Raw genomic sequence first — 20,153 nt, 5'->3', positions numbered from 1 at the left:
AGGCATTATAGGTGTGGAACTACCAAAAGAAAATAAAAGATTGTGGAAAATAAGTGCCGACCAGAAAAGAGAGGCAGACCAAGCTGACGGAATATGCAGAAATGGCAGAAAAAGAAGGAACATTTTATCATATGTGGTGGGAATGTAAAAAAGTAAAGAACTTCTGGGAAATGATAAATAATGAGATGAAAAAGATGTTGAAATATACATTTTTTTTAAAAAACAGAAGCATTTTTACTTGGTATTATAGGTCAGGACATTAATAGGCAAGATGTTAAATTGTTTTTATATGCAACAACTGCGGCAAGAGTATTGTTAGGCCAGAAATGGAAACAAGAAGAAATTCCGATGAAAGAAGAATGGCAGATGAAATTAATGGACTATGCAGAATTGGACAAAATGACGGGAAGGATTCGAATCCTGCGGGACCAGAGATTTACAGAAGATTGGAAGAAGTATATGAATTATTTGAAGAGCAACTGTAATCAACAAATTACGCTAGTAGGACTGCAAGAAGTTTTGTAAGGAGAAATATACGAAGTGTTACAAAGTAGAAAAAGATAAGAGATATTGGTTATGAGTTTGAAATGTAATAGGGAAAATAATAAATGCATACTTAAGAGATTAGATTGGAAAATTTTCAGACAAGATTGATGGATGTCAAAAAAATTGAATAAGATGTAAAAGTATGTTTAATTACTGTTGAAAATGATATGTTAAAAAACTAATACACACACACACACACACACATATATATACACACACACACATATATACACACACAGTGGTACCTCGCAAGACGAATGCCTCGCAAGACGGAAAACTCGCTAGACGAAAGGGTTTTTTGTTTTTTGAGCTGCTTCGCAAGACGATTTTCCCTATGGGCTTGCTTCGCAAGACGGAAACGTCTTGCAAGTTTGTTTCCTTTTTCTTAACACCGTTAATACAGTTGCGACTTGACTTCGAGGAGCAACTCATAGCACGCGGTGTGGTAGCCTTTTTTGAGGTTTTTGAAGACTTTGGTGATTTTTGGATCAGAAATCAGGAAGACCAAGTGTTTTTAAAAGACTGGAATAACTTTCTAATATATTTGAGATACCTACATACAGTCAGGAAGCCCAGGCCTCAGATCTGAGCTCCCCTGGCTCCTGCAAAAGGGTTCTCAGCCTTATTTCCTCACCTCTAGAGCTTCTTTCTTTTCTTTTTCCAAGCTACGGATCCTCTGCAGGTTCTTTTTTGAGGCAGACGTCTTCCTCGAGTCCGCCAGGCTCACAGCCTCTTCCTCAGTGCTGCTCTCGGACAACCGGCTTCTGCTGTGGCCCAGCTGGTTCTCTAGATCCCGCACCTGAGGGAGGAAGTGGAAAATGTGCACCACTGCAAGTGTTGCTTAGCTGTGCGAAAACTGCTCCACTTATTAATTAATATAACAGTGTATGTCAGTGTTGACATGGGAGGAGTGCAAAAGGGGTGGGAGAGAGTCCCACTATGTTATTGTTATTGTTATTATTACCAACAACCAAAACACATACAGTGGTGCCCCGCAAGACGAATGCCTCGCAAGACGAAAAACTCGCTAGACAAAAGGGTTTTCCGTTTTTTGAGTTGTTCTGCAAGACGAATTTCCCTATGGGCTTGCTTCGCAAGACGAAACGTCTTGCAAGTTCTTGCGAGTTTGTTTCCTTTTTCTTAAAGCCGCTAAGCCGTTAATAGCCGCTAAGCCATTAATAGCCGCTAAGCTGCTAATAGCCGTGCTTCGCAAGACAAAAAAACCCGCAAGACGAAGAGACTCGCGGAACAGATTAATTTCGTCTTGCGAGGCACCACTGTACAGTGACACGCCCCATGCAGGCTGATACATTGGGTATACTTAATCAATAATAACATATTTAATTCAACCACTTGTACAATTCTATATACATTAACCCTCCACCCTCCACATGGTTATTTAACTTTTAACCTTTTAATTACCCCAAACTGGCTCTCTTAGCCTGAGTAGCACTGAGTTAAAAACAAAAGAGGAATGTAAATGGGTAAAATTGACAATAATTGCAGCCAGACAGGTTATAGCAAGTAATTGGAAAAACGCAGAAGAGCTAGGGGTGAACCAATGGAGGGGAAAACTGAAAAAATATTATAATTTTAGAATATCTAACTGTGAAGATATTCACAGATATTATATTTTCTAGATAGGAAGTCTTCAAGATATGAGTCTTCAAGATATGAAGACTCTTGAGAGACTCTTGGGAGTCTCATGGACTGCAAGAAGATCAAACCTCTCCATTCTGAAGGAAATCAGCCCTGAGTGCTCACTGGAAGGACAGATCCTGAAGCTGAGGCTCCAAGACTTTGGCCACCTCATGAGAAGAGAAGACTCCCTGGAAAAGACCCTGAGGTTGGGAAAGATGGAGGACACAAGGAGAACGGGACGACAGAGATGGTTGGACAGTGTTCTTGAAGCTACCAGCATGAGTTTGACCAAACTGCGGGAGGCAGTGGAAGACAGGAGGGCCTGGTGTGCTCTGGTCCAGGGGGTCACGAAGAGGCGGAAACGACTAAACGACTAAACAACAACAACAACTGTGAAGATACACAGAATGAAAGGGTTTAAGGTCAGTGAGAAAGAGGAGGATTGGATTGAGAAGATATTGAATAATTTGGGTAGGAGGGGGTCCCACTAAGAATCTGATCAGCAAGCATAAAAATAGAAGGATCTGTCTTGATCCACCTGGTGTAACAAAGTTTCGGAGCAGGGTGCCTCTCAGACCTATCTGGAGATACGTAACAGGGATTGAACGGGGAACTTTTTGCATGCAAGGCATGCGCTCTGCAACCCTGCTAACTGACTGACAATGGACCAGAGCTGCGTGTGCAAACGGCCTGCTGAAATTCTGCAATAATCTGTCCGCCTCTGACATGCAGTGTTCGGAAGAGTGGGGGAACAAAGACCATTGACTCACTTTCCCTTGTAGGATCAGAATCTGCTGAGCCCGCCCACGCCAGGTGCCAGGGGTGGACAACAGATTTTGAACGTTGACGTCCTCTCCAACTTCATTGGCTAAAAGCTGAAAACCAGATACAGAACGTGATTATGTCATGGAAAATCTTTTGTGCTGAAGGTTTCGATTTATCAGTTATTTTATTTAACCTTTTTTAAAAATCTTGCTCTTCAGAATAGAATAGAATAGAATTTATTATTTATACCCCATCCATCTGGCTGGGTTTCCCCAGCCGCTCTGGGCGGCTTCCAACAAAGTTTTAAAATACAGTAGTCTGTTAAACATTAAAAGCTTCCCTAAAGAGGGCTGCCTTCAGATGTCTTCTAAAAGTCTGGTAGTTGTTCTTCTCTTTGATATCTGGTGGGAGGGCGTTCCACAGGGCGGGGGCCACTACCGAGAAGGCCCTCTGCCTGGTTCCCTGTAACTTGGCTTCTCGCAGCGAGGGAACTGCCAGAAGGCCCTTGGCGCTGGACCTCAGTGTCCGGGCAGAACGATGGTGGTGGAGATGCTCCTTCACCTATATTGGACCGAGGCCACTTAGGGCTTTAAAGGTCAGCACCAACACTTTGAATTGTGCTCAGAAATGTACCTCAGTACGGAAACGTACTTCAGCAAAATAAAGGTCCTCAAAGCAGCCTAAAAATATTTTGTGTGTATGTAAAGGACAGTCCCTGCTATCAGGCTGACAATCGAAAAAGACACGACACAAAAGGAAAATGGACTGGGCAGGAGGAGAAAATAAGCAAACCCAGGTTCAAGTCCTTAGCTAATGTGTTGCAGAAAGTGCCAAAATATTTCTAAAGACCATAAGAGGAGCCCAAATTAGCTTCTGTCTCCATGTTTTTAAAACTTATTATTTATACTCCATTTTTCTGTTAAAATAATTGAAGTGGCATTTTCACACAGCAGTTTTGTGAGTCGTTTTGCCTGGCTGCTGCATACAACCCAGAAACACAGCTGAGGCAAAGTCACTCCAAAAATATCTGAAGTACCCACTGTCCCAGGACAGCTGTTCTGTTTCTTCAGCTCCTGCTGCCACATAAACCAGCCCAGGACACTTCCCATGTTCAAGGTTAAGGGACCCCTGACCATTAGGTCCAGTCGCGGACGACTCTGGGGTTGTGGCGCTCATCTCGCTTTACTGGCCGAGTGAGCCGGCGTACAGCTTCCGGATCATGTGGCCAGCATGACTAAGCCGCTTCTGGCAAACCAGAGCAGCGCATGGAAACGCCGTTTACCTTCCCGCCGGAGCGGTACCTATTTATCTACTTGCACTTTGACGTGCTTTTGACCTGCTAGGTTGGCAGGAGCAGGGACCGAGCAACGGGAGCTCACCCTGTCACGGGGATTCGAACCGCCGACCTTCTGATCAGCAAGTCCTAGGCTGTGTGGTTTAACCCACAGCGCCACCCGCGTCCCCATGTTCAAGGAGAGGACAACTAATACTGGCAGATAATGTATACCCTGAAAGTGACCTTAGGGCTGGGTCAGTGAGGGTGACCTCACTGATCTGAATTGCTTGTTGCATGTCTGTATCTGTTAGGCCCAAGCACCATAAACGTCTCTAGTGGGGAAAAGCAACGAGATGCTTAGAGTTATGGAATGTCTACACATCAGATCAATACTTACTGCACTAAGAAATGCAAACTAACAGAAGACCCTACCTTCTGTGTCATCTTCAGTTCCTGCTTTGTGGTCTGGAGCTGGTTGCGAAATTCAGACACTTTGAAGTTGGCTGCTGTTAACTTCTCTTGCAAGGCTTTCATCTCTGGGCTCTCGAGATTCGAGAGAAAGGGGTGTTTTTCGATTAGTACGGATAAAGAACAAATGGCACATTTGTTTATTTATTTACAGTTGTACTTTGGATCCCGAACGCCTTGCATGTTATATGTTTTGGCTCCTGAACGCCTTAAACCCAAAAGTGAGTGTTCCGGTTTGCAAACGTTCTTTGGAACCTGAACGTCTGACACGGCTTCTGGTTGCTGCAGGAGCTTCCCAGGGCCTTGGTTTCCGAACGTTTTCGGAAGTCGAACGGACTTCCAGAACAGATTCCGTTCAACATCCGAGGTGCCACTGTATTTACATTTATACACCACCACTTATCTGAAGATTCACCATTAGAGGTGGTGGACTCTCCCTCCTTGGAGGTTTTCAAGTCATGGATGCTTTAGCTGAGATTCCTGCATTGCAGGGGGCTGAACTATTCCAACTCTAAGATTCTACGATTCTATCCCAGGGGGCTGGACTCTAAGATTCTACGATTCTATCTCAGGGCAGTTCACAAGATAAAAACACAAAATTAAAAGTTAAAACAAAAACAAAACACAACGCTCTGTTAGGTGCGTGCTGGCGTGGTTGCTCAAGAGCGAACAGGCAAGACCCCGCACTGGTCTTTTCAAGGCTTTATTATCGGTGCAAAAACATTCACAGTGCAGAACGACTCAGTTCCATGTCTGCTCAGTCGCTAGCAGCATCTGGGAGTGGGCGATCCTTAAACTTTCCCCAGCAGAGCAGTCTTTTGACCCCCATCCTACGCCTCCCCTCTCTGCGCTTAAACCGACTGCGCAGAGGGCGTGGGCAAAGGGGGACCTACCTCCCCCCCCCCCCCGATTTGCTCAGGCTCGGTGTTGCGGCTCTCTCTAGCATCCTCCGAGCCCTGCACCCCTTCCCCACTGGAGGCGTGGCTTCCTTCCTCCCCGAAAGAAGAGCTGCTTCTCATGATCTTCGATCTTCAGTGGCTCCCTGTAACCCAACCGCCCTTCCACCTCTCGCCTCTGAGCTGATGGCAGTTCCCTGACACGCTCCTTCCCACAAGCATATTTGAATGGCAGTAGGGTATTCATCAGCCAAAGGCGTGGTTGAAAAGGAATGTTATCAGAGCTCAAGGTCACATTCCAGCTGGGGGGGGGGCAGAACGCTCAAGGAGGGTGGGAAGTAGAGTCAGTGAGGGGTGGGGCTTGGGGGAAGGGGGTGTGGTCTGGGGAAAATCCCAAAGGCAGATGCTCTATCACTGAAACACGTGGAGGGCTGCATTAGATTAGGGTTACCAGACGTCCCCGGTTCCCGGGGACAGTCCCCGGATTTGCAAATCTGTCCCCGGGAAACGTGGCAGTGGCAGCCTCAGCAGCCCGGAGCCAGCCTGGTAGTGCAGTTGGCTCTGGCTGGCTTCAGGAGTTGCTCACTTTAAAAAAAAAAACCTGCACATTTATGTTTCACAGGGTGCGAAAGAAGGGCTTTGCACCTTTATACAATATGCGTGTGTGCTTGTGTCTTTTGCCTCACCATTCCCCACTACTGACTCCCTGTTGCTACTCAGCTTAAGGGGAGAAAAAGTGTCCCCAGATTCATTGAAAACAATCTGGTAACCATACATTAGATTCCCCATTCCTGCTTTAAAGGCCTTATCGTTACTACGTTGAGAACATTAGAGTGATTCATTCTTACCAGAGGCACTTCTGTGGCCTTATGAGAAGATTGACTGTCTTTCTCCTCAAGTGACTGGGGCTTGAGAGATGACATTTGTATCTAGAATACACACACACACATATATACACACAATTAGATAAATGCCAGCTTTACAGTGCAACTACAAAGCAGATCCAGGAGAAAGGTTACAGGCAGGTAATAATAATTATGATAATTTTTTATTTATACCCTGCCCTTCCCGGCTCAGAAAACTGGGCTCAGGGCAGCTAACAACAAATTTAAAACACTTAATTGTAAAAGCAGCATAAAATACAGTATAAAAACATGAATAACAATAAAATTCAAAGTTCAGACATAAATTTTGGGGAAATCCATCTAATAAGCATTAGATAGTCAGCAGGGCTAGCTGGCTGAATTGGTCCTACTTGGGCCAGTGAGGAGGCCAGGGGAGAATTAGCTGTGGGGTCTCAGAGAGGGTAATCTTCATAAAAGGGGAGGGGGAGGGAAGAGAAGGGAAATGAAAGTTCAGGCTGAATTCAAATTAAAGGCCAGTGGGTCTGGGGAACTGAAGACCTGGATGAGGCCCTCCAGGCACCTCCCATCCGGCCCTCAGATCTCCTGGTGCCATAGCGTGCAGCTTAGTTGGTAGGGCATAAGACTATTAAGGAGGAATAGCTCTGTCTTACTTGCCCAACAGAAGGAGGTTAAATCCTGAAGGGCCATGGTCTCATGGGACAAAGCATTCCACCAGGTGGGAGCCATTACTGAAAAGGCCCTGGCCCTGGTGGAGGATAGTCCGACTTCCTTAGGGCCCGGGACCTCTAAACTATGGTTATTCATGGACCTTAAGGTCTTCAGATTGTGAAGCTGAGGCTCCAAGACTTTGGCCACCTCATGAGAAGAGAAGACTCCCTGGAAAAGACCCTGATGCTGGGAAAGATGGAGGGCACAAGGAGAAGGGGACGACAGAACACGAGATGGTTGGACAGTGTTCTTGAAGCTACCAGCATGAGTTTGACCAAACTGCGGGAGGCAGTGGAAGACAGGAGTGCCTGGCGTGCTCTGGTCCATGGGGTCACGAAGAGTCGGACATGATTAAACGACTAAACAACAACAACAAAGGTCTTCTGTGGGGCAGACCAGGGGAGGCAGTCCTGTAAATAGGTAGCTGTGTTGGTCTGCCGTAGTTGAAACAAAATAAAAAAAATTCCTTCCAGCACCTTAGTGACCAACTAAGTTTGTTATTGTTATGAGCTTATGCTCTTAAGTACATCATATTAAGTCCCCACCAGATATAGTACTGCGCTTTGTTTTATATTTTTATTGTCTCTGTTGTGTTGATTTGTTTGATTCATTCACTAAAACCTTTTTTAAAAAAGGAGAATGGAATGCCACACAGACAGAGGCTCGAAGTTGAGGTATTTCACCAGTGAGGCAATAGGAAACAGGTTAGCAGCAAAGGGGATCAAAATGAAACCACGGGCAAGATCCTAGCTGCCTGCTGAGTGACGAGACGCAGAGGAGTAGAGGCGATGGTACATTTACTGAGGTCCAGCGCCAAGGGCCTTCTGGCGGTTCCCTCGCTGCGAGAAGCAAAGCTACAGGGAACCAGGCAGAGGGCCTTCTCGGTGGTGGCACCCGCCCTGTGGAACGCCTTCCCACCAGATGTCAAAGAGAAGAACAACTACCAGACTTTTAGAAGACATCTGAAGGCAGCCCTGTTTAGGGAAGCTTTTAATGTTTAACAGACCACTGTATTTTAATACTTTGTTGGAAGCCGCCCAGAGTGGCTGGGGAAACCCAGCCAAATGGGTGGGGTATAAATATATTATTATTATTATTATTATTATTATTATTATTATTATTATTACTACTACTACTACTACTATTATCCTTCTCAGCAGAAACACCTCTTTTTCCAGCTCCTTGATTCTGTTGTTCAGCTGCTTCACTTTGGTTTTCTCCTTCTCAAACTCCGCAGTCATGTGCCGGTTCTGCTTCGCCAACTCCACTATTTTTGTGGCCGCCACGTCTCCCGGGACGCCCGAGGTCCCTACGGAAAGAAGCAGCGACAGTGGGCGATGCAATGGCCTCGGAGGCCAGATCCGCTAGCCCTATAGATCCTGCCGCCTGAGGCGGTCACCTCCCTTTGTCTCATGGGTGGGCCCGGCCCTGGCAGAAGGCAAGGGAGCCTGCAAATAAATCGCACAGACAATGGCAGGTGTATGCAAAGCATTTCCATTTACCCAGCAGCGCCAGCCTCTCTTCCTCAATCTTCTTGTGCAGCTGCTTGATTTCAAAGTCCCGCTCCTTGAGCACTTTGTGCAGCCTGCCGTTTTCATCTACAGTCTCCCGAAGCTGCTGCTGGAGCTGGTCGTTTTCATTTTCAAGTAACCTGGGGAGGGTGGGGAGGAGAAAATACAGAACAGCTATTGGGGCAGATAGGAAGCCCAGCGCACTTTTTCTTTAGATGTCCCTTTTATGAAGAGGCACGTAGTGAGACCATTGATCCCCTGCTGGTGAGGCTCGCTGGCCTCCCGGAAAAGCAAAAATTTGACCTTTTCCTGTTAGGCAAAGATCATAAGACGACCCAGATGGTCGCCAAATTCTGTGTAGGCGCAGACTATCTCCCAATCCAAACGAGTTTGTTAAGAAAATCCCCAAACTTGGTTCCAGGGATGACGCTGGGTCATCTCTCTGCGGTAGCTTATCTTAAAGTTTTAAGTGTCCATATGCTTATCGCATTTATAAATTTCAAATTTAGTGATGGACTTTTTGGAGCTGGCCGACCTGACTGGAAGAATCCATGACCAGAAAGAAGAGGAGACACAAGAGGACTGGAATAAATTTAAAGAATATTTAGCTAAATATTGTAATATAAGATACCATTGATCCCCTGCTGGTGAGGCTCGCTGACCTCCCGGAAAAGCAAAAATTCCTGTTTGACTGCCTTTCCTGCTATGCCCCATGGAGGACCTTAAGGTCCATAAATAGCAATACCCTAGAGGTCCCGGGCCCTAAGGAAGTCAGATTAGCCTCAACCAGAGCCAGGGCCTTTTCAACACTGGCCCCGGCCTGGTGGAACGCTCTGTCTCAAGAGACCAGGGCCCTGCAGGATCTGATTTCTTTCCGCAGGGCCTGTAAGACAGAGTTGTTCCGCCTGGCCTTTGGCTTGGATCAAATTGATCCCCTCTCCCTCCCCCTCTTCCTTTTTCCTTTCTCCTCCTGTGAAGAGGCTGCATCCTAATGTTTTGATGTTGTGTTTTAATCTTGCTTTTTAAATTGTATTTTAATCAACTTGTTTTTATTATTGGTTGTTAGCCGTCCTGAGCCCGGTCTTGGATGGGGAGGGCGGGGTATAAATAAAATTTATTATTATTATTAGGCAAAGATCGTAAGACGATCCGGATGGTTGCCATATTCTGTGTACAGATCTGTAGGCGCAGACCGTCCCCCAACCCAAACTAGTTCGTTAAGAAAATCCCCAAACTCGGTTCCATGGGTGACTCTGGATCATCTCTCTGTGGCAGCTTATCTTAAAGTTTTAAGTGTTTATACGCTTATCGCATTTATAAATTTTAAATTTAGTGATGGACTTTTTGGAGCTGGCCGACCTGACCGGAAGAATCCATGAGGAGACACAAGAGGACTGGAATAAATTTAAAGAATATTTAGCTAAATATTGTAATATAAGATAAAGAGAAATTTCTTGGAAGTAATAAATAGGTTTAGGGGTAGATTAAGAATATGTTGTTAATAAATATTAAGGATTAGAATATTAATAAAGGAGAAAAGGTTAGTAAATGAAAGAAGTTAATACTATCAGAAATATTAATTAGCATAACTGCTAAACAGTTGATATAATGAAATTCAGTTTGAGGGGATTTGAGGAAGTCAGTTATCAATGTAATGAAATTAGGGATTGGAAGTAGTAATTTCATTTTTTTATGTCTTTTTATTTGTTTTTGTCTTTTGTAATGTTTTTCTTTTTTCTTGTTTCTTTTTCCTGTGATAAATGTGAAAACCAATAAATATTTTTGGAAAAAATATATAAATTTTATTGTTGTACATTGTTTTAAATGTTTATTTTCCTTCTGGGATTGTACCCCCAAGTGTGTTTTATAAACTGGTCTCTGACCGTAATAAATTATCTATCTATCTATCTATCTATCTATCTATCTATCTATCTATCTATCTATCAGAACAGCTGTAAACTATGTCCCAGACAGGGAAAAACACTTGAGGAAAGGCAGGAAGCAGGACTGGTCAGTTGGTGTGGTCTGGGAAGAGTCCCAAGGCTGGATAGAGCAGCCTGGAGGGAAACCTCTGATTCCCAGTCCTGGGGCTCCCTGCTCTAGCTCCAGAGCAAAGAGATAGGAAGGTCAGCTCTATCTGTTTCAGCCCCATGCATCCCTTCTTCTGCAAGCTGGGTTGCACCCAAACGTTCAGCGCATCCTTTGACATTTCCTGGTGAATAAGCCTGGGTTACCTCTATACCTATACAAAGGTCCGTATAGTTCAAGCTATGGTTTTCCCAGTAGTGATGTATGGAAGTGAAAGCTGGACCATAAAGAAGGCTGATCGCCGAAGAATGGATGCTTTTGAATTCTGGTGCTGGAGGAGACTCTGGAGAGTCCCATGGACTGCAAGAAGATCCAACCTCTCCATTCTGAAGGAAATCAGCCCTGAGTGCTCCCTGGAAGGACAGATCCTGAAGCTGAGGCTCCAAGACTTTGGCCACCTCATGAGAAGAGAAGACTCCCTGTAAAAGACCCTGATGCTGGGAAAGATGGAGGGCACAAGGAGAAGGGGACGACAGAGGACACGATGGTTGGACAGTGGTCTCGAAGCTACCAGCATGGGTTTGACCAGGCTGTGGGGGGCAGTGGAGGACAGGAGTGCCTGGTGTGCTCTGGTCCAGGGGGTCATGAAGAGTCGGACACGACTAAACGACTAAACAACAACAACAACAACACCTCTATACCTTTTGCTGATGTCCTCCTTAGACATCTCACTGCCCACGGTGTATAAGCCGAGATCATCTTGAACCCCAAAGGCTTCCTCTTGACTGCCCTTTTCGCTTTGTTTCATGCTCTGTTGTTGTTTTTCTTTCCTCTTCTCCATCAGGTTCTGCATCCTCTTCTGCTGCTGTTCCTGGAGAGCCTTAAGCTGCATTCTTAAATTTTCGTTCACTTCCTCATCTGGCTCCATTATTCACTCTTGAAAGGAAAACCAAGAGAGAAAATACAGAATCAGAATGCTCTCAAGAACGCTTCCATGACAGATAATAATAATAATAATAATAATAATAATAATAATAATAATTGTTATTTATTTATACCCCACCATCTGGCTGGGCTTCCCCAGCCACTCTGGGCGGCTTACAAAAAAATATTAAAATACTGTAATACATCAAACATTAAAAGCTTCCCTAAACAGGGCTGCCTTCAGATGTCTTCTAAAAGTCTGGTAGTTGTTCTCTTTGACATCTGATGGGAGGGCGTTCCACAGGGCAGGCGCCACCACCAAGAAGGCCTTCTGTCTGGTTCCCTGTAACTTGGCTTCTCGCAGAGAGGGAACCACCAGAAGGCCCTCAGAGCTGGACCTTAGTGTCTGGGTAGAACGATGGGGATGAAGACGCTCCTTCAGATATACTGGACCGAGGCCGTTTAGGGCTTTCAAGGTCAGCACCAACACTTTGAATTGTGCTTGGAAACGTACTGGGAGCCAATGTAGGTCTTTCAAGACCGGTGTTATGTGGTCTCGGCGGCCGCTCCCAGTCACCAGTCTAGCTGCCACATTCTGGATTAGTTGTAGTTTCCGGGTCACCTTCAAAGGTAGCCCTATGTAGAGCGCATTGCAGCTGTCCAAGCGGGAGATAACTAGAGCATGCACCACTCTGGCGAGACAGTCTGTGAGCAGGGAGGGTCTCATCCTGCATATCAGATGGAGCTGGTAAACAGCGGCCCTGGACACAGATTTGACCTGCGCCTCCATGGACAGCTGTGAGTCCAAAATGACTCCCAGGCTGCGCACCTGGTCCTTCAGCTCTCTCCATAACCACAGTGCCCCCTCCGAATGCCCTTCTTATTGTGCATTCATGATGAATTGTGTTCATGGTGGTATCCGGGGGTTTATACACAATTGCATTTTCAGTAATATTTGTGCCTGCAACGTTTTTTGCGGTGGATATATTGTTTCATTTCCAATTAGCGCATGTCTTTGTTTCTGCACGATGTCACACAAATTCCTGCTGAACTTCTGTAACATTTTATAATGCTAATGTTTCTGTTTATTATTTTGACCCACTTTTGTTGCCCAATAGCACAAGAATAACCCTCCAGATGGGAATAATGATATTATAAACTGGGGAAGCATCACACAACAGCTAATAAAATATTGCTGGCCCCCCCTTTAATACTTCCTATTTGCACAGTAATTCATTTTGCTACAGTAAATACTAATAATAATAATAATAATAATAATAATAATAATAATAATAGCCCACCCTCCCTGGCCAGAGCCAGGCTCAGGGTGGCTAACACCAGAAAAATTACAAGAAAAACATAATAGGGGGGAACAAACAACAACCAATTTATTAAAATACGGATTAAAATGCAATTTAAAATGCAGCCTCATTTTAAAAGTAGCCCATAGATCAAAACCATAAGGGGAGGGAAACATGAGGGTCAGACTGAGTCCAAACCAAAGGCCAGGCAGAAAAGCTCTGTCTTGCAGGCCCTGCAGAAAGATGTTTATTATTATTATTATTATTATTATTATTATTATTATTATTAGGTTGTGCCCCTCAGCTCAGCGCACTGTGAGGGGAAACCTCCTGCACCACTTTAAATCCAGTGCTGGCAGGATGAAAAGGAAGGTGTGGACCCTGACTCTCGTTCTGCCATCTGCATCCTTACATTCACACATGCATTCCTGTTCTTATTCAGGGGTTTCACTTCTGAGAGAAGGCAACTGAAGCCTAGAGAACTCGAAGGTGTCATGTTTGTGTCTCACACACGCCTAATAACTTTTAGAAGACATCTGAAGGCAGCCCTGTTTAGGGAAGCTTTTAATGTTTAATAGACTATTGTATTTTAATATTCTGTTGAAAGCAGACCAGAGTGGCTGGGGAAACCCAGCCAGATGGGTGGGGAATGAATGAATGAATGAATGAATGAATGAATGAATAAATAAATAAATAAATAAATAAATAAATAAATAAAATTATTATTATTATTATTGAAAAGTCACACCCACCCACTGATGCCTTAGGCGGGCGGGCGGGAGATAAGGCTTTATTCCTAGTAAAAGTGGGTGGGTACAACTGAACCAGCGTTGAGGCCGGCAAATATGTAATTCCCCCTTCCTGTAACTTTATTTATATTTTCCCAATAAAAGATGAGGGGGAATTCAAATGGGGAGGGGAAGAAACAGGCATAGCTCCATTTTATTGATTTTGAACAACAAGCATTCAGGAGATTAGTCCCTGCCCCCCATCCCACCCTTGCAAAATTTAAACACAGTCCATCGACACAAGCAGATAAAGTTAAGACCACTTTAAATCACATGTAAAAGTGTATCAATCTGTAAGTTTTTGGGCAGCTTATAAGCATGCTCCCCCCCCTTTTTTTGGAGGCATAGGAAATAAAATTAAGCCAAGTATTTATTAAATAAATAAATATTTTTTTAATTTCTACCCCGCCCTTCCCGCTTCAGAAAACCGGACTCAGGGCGGCTAACGACAAATTTAAAACACTTAACTGGTGCAACAAAAAAAACCAGCATAAAATACAGTATAAAACGTGTCACTGAGCTGCTTCTGTTACCCTCCCTCGTGGGTTTTCTCCTACATTAAGATCAGGTTCCCATTCAGAAATTCAAAGAGATTTAATAATAATAATTATAATAATTTTTATTTATACCCCTTGCGGCTAACAAGCAATAACAAAAACAAGTTGAATGAATACAACTTAGAAACAAGATTAAAATACAACATTAAAAGATTGAAACATTAAAATATTAATATTTGTGTCCCTTTATGGCATAGCTGTCCACTTTTCCCTTTTAGTGCGAGGAATCCTATTGGGAATATGGGAATTTTCCTTTTTTTTAAAAAGGGAAACGTTGACAGCTATGCTTTATGCCTTTTTTTAATTTTAATTTTTTGGAGGGGGGTGTCATAGACATTTGTTGGGTGGGGCAGAAAAGCATCTCTCTCTCTCTCTCTCTTTCCTTCCCCCTTTATTAGTACCATGCATTTGTAAGCTGGAGGGGCACCCAAAGTCATCTAGTCCACCCCCCTTGCAAGGCAGGAATCTCCACCCGAAGCCGTCGCTAGGAGGCTGCCAGGCTCCCCGGGCAATTTCCACACACCCACCCCGGCCAGTCCTCACCTCTCTCGGGGCCTAGGGCCGGGTCTCCCCACGCAACTCCCTTCCTGGGGGGCAGAGGAAGGCTACGCGAGTCCCGGGCCTGGAAGGCGGCAGGGCCGGACTAGGCCGCAAGCCCGCCCTCGGAGTCCCAGAGCGGGACGCGGTTGCCTCGGCAACCGTTGCCATGGCAGCATCCTCCGGGCTCCGCTCAGGGAGAAAGGATGCGCTGGATCAGCGAGGCAGCGGCGCGCAGTTTAACCCTTCGACGTCCAAATTCCAAATAAAGATTAAATAAAAAAATGAGGGGTGCCCAAAAGTTGCGACGCTGCTCGGGGTTTCTAAAGAGATAACGTAATTTAGGTTCGCCTGTGAAGCGAAATGCGTGTAAAATGGCACAGAAATACTTTAAAAAAATCAATTGCCAATTGCCAACGCATTCCAAAAAGACTGATGATGGGGAGAATATTTATTTATACAATATTTGAAGGACCATTGTAAGCAACTGACAACGCTAGCAGGGTTGTGAGAAGACTTGTAATGATAATTGTTACTACCTTTTTATATTTATTTAAAAGTTGAGATATTTTGAATGAGTGAAACATCAAATGGAAAATGTATAAATGCTATGATATAAAAAATTAACTTTGAAAACCATGAGGTGGGAGGGTGGGAAGTCGACAGGCTCATACGAGGAAACGAAGTAAAGGGGATGATAAGGATGTGTTTATTATTATAAAATGGAAATCTAATAAAAAATAAATAAAAAATGAGGGGTCCCCAAAAGTTGCAACGCTGCTTGGGGATTCTAAAGAAATAATGAAATTTAGGTTCGCTTGGGAAGCGACATGTGTGTAAAATGGCACAGAAATACTTTTTAAAAAATCAATTGCCAAGTAGCAACGCATTCCAAAAAGACTGGAGATCACACGTTTCAAAAAACATGGGGGAAATGCAGAGAATATTTATTTATACAATATTTGAAGGACCATTGTAAGCAACTGACAACGCTAGCAGGGTTGTGAGAAGACTTGTAATGATCATTGTTACTACCTTTTTATATTTATTTAAAAGTTGAGATATTTTGAATGAGTGAAACATCAAATGGAAAATGTATAAATGCTATGATATAAAAAATTAACTTTGAAAACCATGAGGTGGGAGGGTAGGAAGTCGACAGGCTCATACAAGGAAACGAAGTAAAGGGGACAATAAGGATGTGTTTATTATTATAAAATGGAACTCTAATAAAAAATAAATAAAGAATGAGGGGTCCCCAAAAGTTGCAACGCTGCTTGGGGATTCTAAAGAAATAATGAAATTTAGGTTCGCTTGGGAAGCGACATGTGTGTAAAATGGCACAGAAATACTTTTTAAAAAATCAATTGCCAAGTAGCAACGCATTCCAAAAAGACTGGAGATCACACGTTTCAAAAAACATGGGGAAAATGCAGAGAATATTTATTTATACAATATTTGAAGGACCATTGTAAGCAACTGACAACGCTAGCAGGGTTGTGAGAAGACTTGTAATGATAATTGTTACTACCTTTTTATATTTATTTAAAAGTTGAGATATTTTGAATGAGTGAAACATCAAATGGAAAATGTATAAATGCTAGGATATAAAAAATTAACTTTGAAAACCATGAGGCGGGAGGGAGGGAAGTCGACAGGCTCATACAAGGAAACGAAGTAAAGGGGACAATAAGGATGTGTTTATTATTATAAAATGGAAATCTAATAAAAAATAAATAAATAATGAGGGGTCCCCAAAAGTTGCAACACTGCTCCTCGGGGATTCTAAAGAAATAACGAAATTTAGGTTCGCTTGGGAAGCGAAATGTGTGTAAAATGGCACAGAAATACTTAAAAATAAATAAATTGCCAAATACCAACACATTCCAAAAAGACTGGAGATCACACGTTTCGAAAGAAATCTTAATCAGAGCAGGCTTCGCTTTTCTATACAAGAATAAAAAAAGGTTTTTTAAAAGAGCAAAAAAAAAAGAGCAAAATAAAAAAAGGGGGGGGAAATGCAGAGAATACTTCAGAAAACGGTGCCCTAAAATACAGGTACAAACCTGGACTTGTTTCGATTAACGTCTGCAGTAGACTTGGTGGATATTTAAGTTATAATTGGGAAAAAATCTTAATTATTATTAGGAAACAGTTTATAAGGAGTAAATAAGGAGGCCAGATACAGGATAAAAGGAAGTCTTTTATTTGGTTCTTTGTATTGTTAGGTTCACTGTATGTTATGTTCACGTTTAATGAGGGTGGATTTGTGTATGGGGTGTTTATGTTATGTTGTACATAAAATTCCAATAAATATTTAAAAAGGAAAGAAAAAAGACTGGAGTAAATTTATACAATATTTGAAGGACCATTGTAAGCAATTGACAATGCTAGCAGGGTTGTCAGAAGGCTTGTAATGATAATTGTTACTACCTTTTTATATTTATTTAAAAGTTGTGATATTCTGAAGGAGTGAAACGTCAACTGGAAAATGTATAAATGCTATGATAAAAAATTAACTTTGAAAACCATGAGGCGGGAGGGAGGGAAGTCGACAGGAAAGTCATACGAGGAAACGAAGAAAGGTGGACAATAAGAATGTGTTTCATTATTATAAAATGGAAATATAATAAAAAATATTATAAAAAATAAATAAAAACAATTGCCAAGTTGTTGTTGTTGTTTAGTCGTTTAGTCGTGTCCGACTCTTCGTGACCCCATGGACCAGAGCACGCCAGGCACCTCTGTCCTCCACTGCCTCCCACAGTTTGGTCAAACTCATGCTGGTAACCTCAAAAACACTATCCAACCATCTCGTCCTCTGTCGCCCCCTTCTCCTTGTGCCCTCCATCTTTCCCAGCATCAGTGTCTTCTCCAGGGAGTCTTCTCTTCTCACGAGGTGGCCAAAGTACTGGAGCCTCAGCTTCACGATCTGTCCTTCCAGTGAGCACTCAGGGCTGATTTCCTTAAGAATGGATGCGTTTGATCTTCTTGCAGTCCATGGGACTCTCAAGAGTCTTCTCCAGCACCATAATTCAAAAGCATCCATTCTTCGGCGATCAGCCTTCTTTATGGTCCAGCTTTCACTTCCATACATCACTACTGGGAAAACCATGGCTTTAAGTATACGGACCTTTGTTGGCAAGGTGACGTCTCTACTTCTCAAGATGCTGTCTAGGCCTGTCATTGCCCTTCTCCCAAGAAGCAGGCGTCTTTTAATTTCGTGGCTGCTGTCACCATCTGCAGTGATCATGGAGCCCAAGAAAGTAAAATCCCTCACTGCCTCCATTTCTTCCCCTTCTATTTGCCAGGAGGTGATGGGCCCAGTGGCCATGATCTTCGTTTTTTTGATGTTGAGCTTCAGACCATATTTTGCGCTCTCCTCTTTCACCCTCATTAAAAGGTTCTTTAATTCCTCCTCACTTTCTGCCATCAAGGTTGTGTCATCTGCATATCTGAGGTTGTTGATATTTCTTCCGGCAATCTTAATTCCAGCTTGGGATTCATCCAGCCCAGCCTTTCGCATGATGTATTCTGCATATAAGTTAAATAAGCAGGGAGACAAAATACAGCCTTGTCGTACTCCTTTCCCAATTTTGAACCAATCAGTTGTTCCATATCCAGTTCTAACTGTAGCTTCTTGTCCCACATAGAGATTTCTCAGGAGACAGATGAGGTGATCAGGCACTCCCATTTCTTTAAGGACTTGCCATAGTTTGCTGTGGTCGACACAGTCAAAGGCTTTTGCATAGTCAATGAAGCAGAAGTAGATGTCTTTCTGGAGCTCTCTAGCTTTCTCCATAATCCAGCGCATGTTTGCAATTTGGTCTCTGGTTCCTCTGCCTCTTCTAAATCCAGCTTGCACTTCTGGAAGTTCTCGATCCACATACTGCTTGAGCCTTCCTTGTAGAATTTTAAGCATAACCTTGCTAGCGTGTGAAATGAGTGCAATTGTGCGGTAGTTGGAGCATTCTTTGGCACTGCCCTTCTTTGGGATTGGGATGTAGACTGATCTTCTCCAATCTTCTGGCCACTGCTGAGTTTTCCAAATTTGCTGGCATATTGAGTGTAGCACCTTAACAGCATCATCTTTTAAAATTTTAAATAGCTCAGCTGGAATACCATCACTTCCACTGGCCTTGTTATTTGCAGTGCTTTCTAAGGCCCATTTGACTTCACTTTCCAGGATGTCTGGCTCAAGGTTGTGATAGGAATTTTATGGTCTTAGATATATGGTAATGTTCATAACTGCACATACATAGATCAACACAGGAAGACCAACCTGGAACCATTTTGATTCCTAAACTGACCAAATCCTTTCTCTGCAAGGTTAAACTGGAAAAGCCTCCCCATTGTCTCTTTCCTCACAAATCCTGTCTCAAGGATATGTCTGTTTGAATAAGGTGTGAGCCTGTGACCTGGCCCAGGAAATAAGTATTTTACCACTACAAAAGAATGGCCAGGCTCCCCGGGAAATCCAGTCAAGTAACTTGCCAGACAGGAGATAAACTGTGACAGGAGAAAAACAACATTAAATTTCTGTGAACAACATTTAAATTTCTGTGATGTAGGTGGGATGTATCTGAGGGGTGGTCTTAGGTTACACCCCTTCTGTGATGTATGCATAATGTTTCTGGGGGTGGTCTTGATCTAGAGAATGGGAATTTCAAAAGTCTTTATAAGGTCTTGCACACCATCTTTCTGGGTCCTCCTCCTCTCCTGCGTGTGAGGGAGTACCCTGTTGCAACAGATCAATAAAGATCAAGCTTACTAGCTGCTTTGCTTCTCAATATTCTCTGGTTGGCCTCTGTTATTTTCTCCTACCAATAGGGAACCTATGTAAGGACTCTATATGGGCTCTTGGATACCCCATAAGGGAAAAGGGCATATATATTTTATTTACAACAAGGTCAGCAACTACACTACCTGGGGTGTACGAGGCATCCATTTCTTTCTGGTATAGTTCCTCTGTGTATTCTTGCCACCTCTTCTTGATGTCTTCTGCTTCTGTTAGGTCCTTTCCACTTTTGTCTTTTATTATGGTAATTTTTGTACGAAATGTTCCTTTCATATCTCCAATTTTCTTGAACAGATCTCTGGTTCTTCCCATTCTGTTGTTTTCCTCTATTTGTTTGCATTGCTCGTTTAAGAAGGCCTTCTTGTCTCTCCTTGCTATTCTTTGGAAATCTGCATTCAATTTCCTGTATCTTTCACTATCTCCCTCGCATTTTGCTTGCCTTCTCTCCTCCGCTATTTGTAAGGCTAGGATGTTGGGGGGGCATTGTTGCTGTTGTTTTTATATTATTATTTATTAAATTTGGATACCGCCCTTCATTCATGG

The 20,153-nt window shown here is 43.3% G+C and overlaps 1 protein-coding gene across 1 annotated transcript in view; it reads right to left on the bottom strand.

The window, feature by feature from the left end:
* Positions 1-16,682, bottom strand: part of CCDC13 (coiled-coil domain containing 13) — a 38,906-nt gene extending 22,224 nt beyond the window's left edge. Inside the window, exons 1-8 of the mRNA XM_077936645.1 lie at positions 14,819-16,682; positions 11,407-11,641; positions 8,669-8,817; positions 8,333-8,475; positions 6,441-6,521; positions 4,661-4,771; positions 2,958-3,062; positions 1,181-1,345 (exon numbers count right to left, since the gene is read on the bottom strand). Coding sequence (XP_077792771.1) covers positions 1,181-1,345; positions 2,958-3,062; positions 4,661-4,771; positions 6,441-6,521; positions 8,333-8,475; positions 8,669-8,817; positions 11,407-11,633 — 981 coding nt within the window. The 5' untranslated portion in view covers positions 11,634-11,641; positions 14,819-16,682. The remainder of the gene's footprint in view (positions 1-1,180; positions 1,346-2,957; positions 3,063-4,660; positions 4,772-6,440; positions 6,522-8,332; positions 8,476-8,668; positions 8,818-11,406; positions 11,642-14,818) is intronic.
* Positions 16,683-20,153: the final 3,471 nt, after the last annotated feature.

This window comes from Podarcis muralis, chromosome 12 (genome assembly GCF_964188315.1).
Source record: "Podarcis muralis chromosome 12, rPodMur119.hap1.1, whole genome shotgun sequence".
Lineage (NCBI taxonomy): Eukaryota > Metazoa > Chordata > Lepidosauria > Squamata > Lacertidae > Podarcis > Podarcis muralis.
This window is presented reverse-complemented; position numbering and strand designations above follow the sequence as displayed.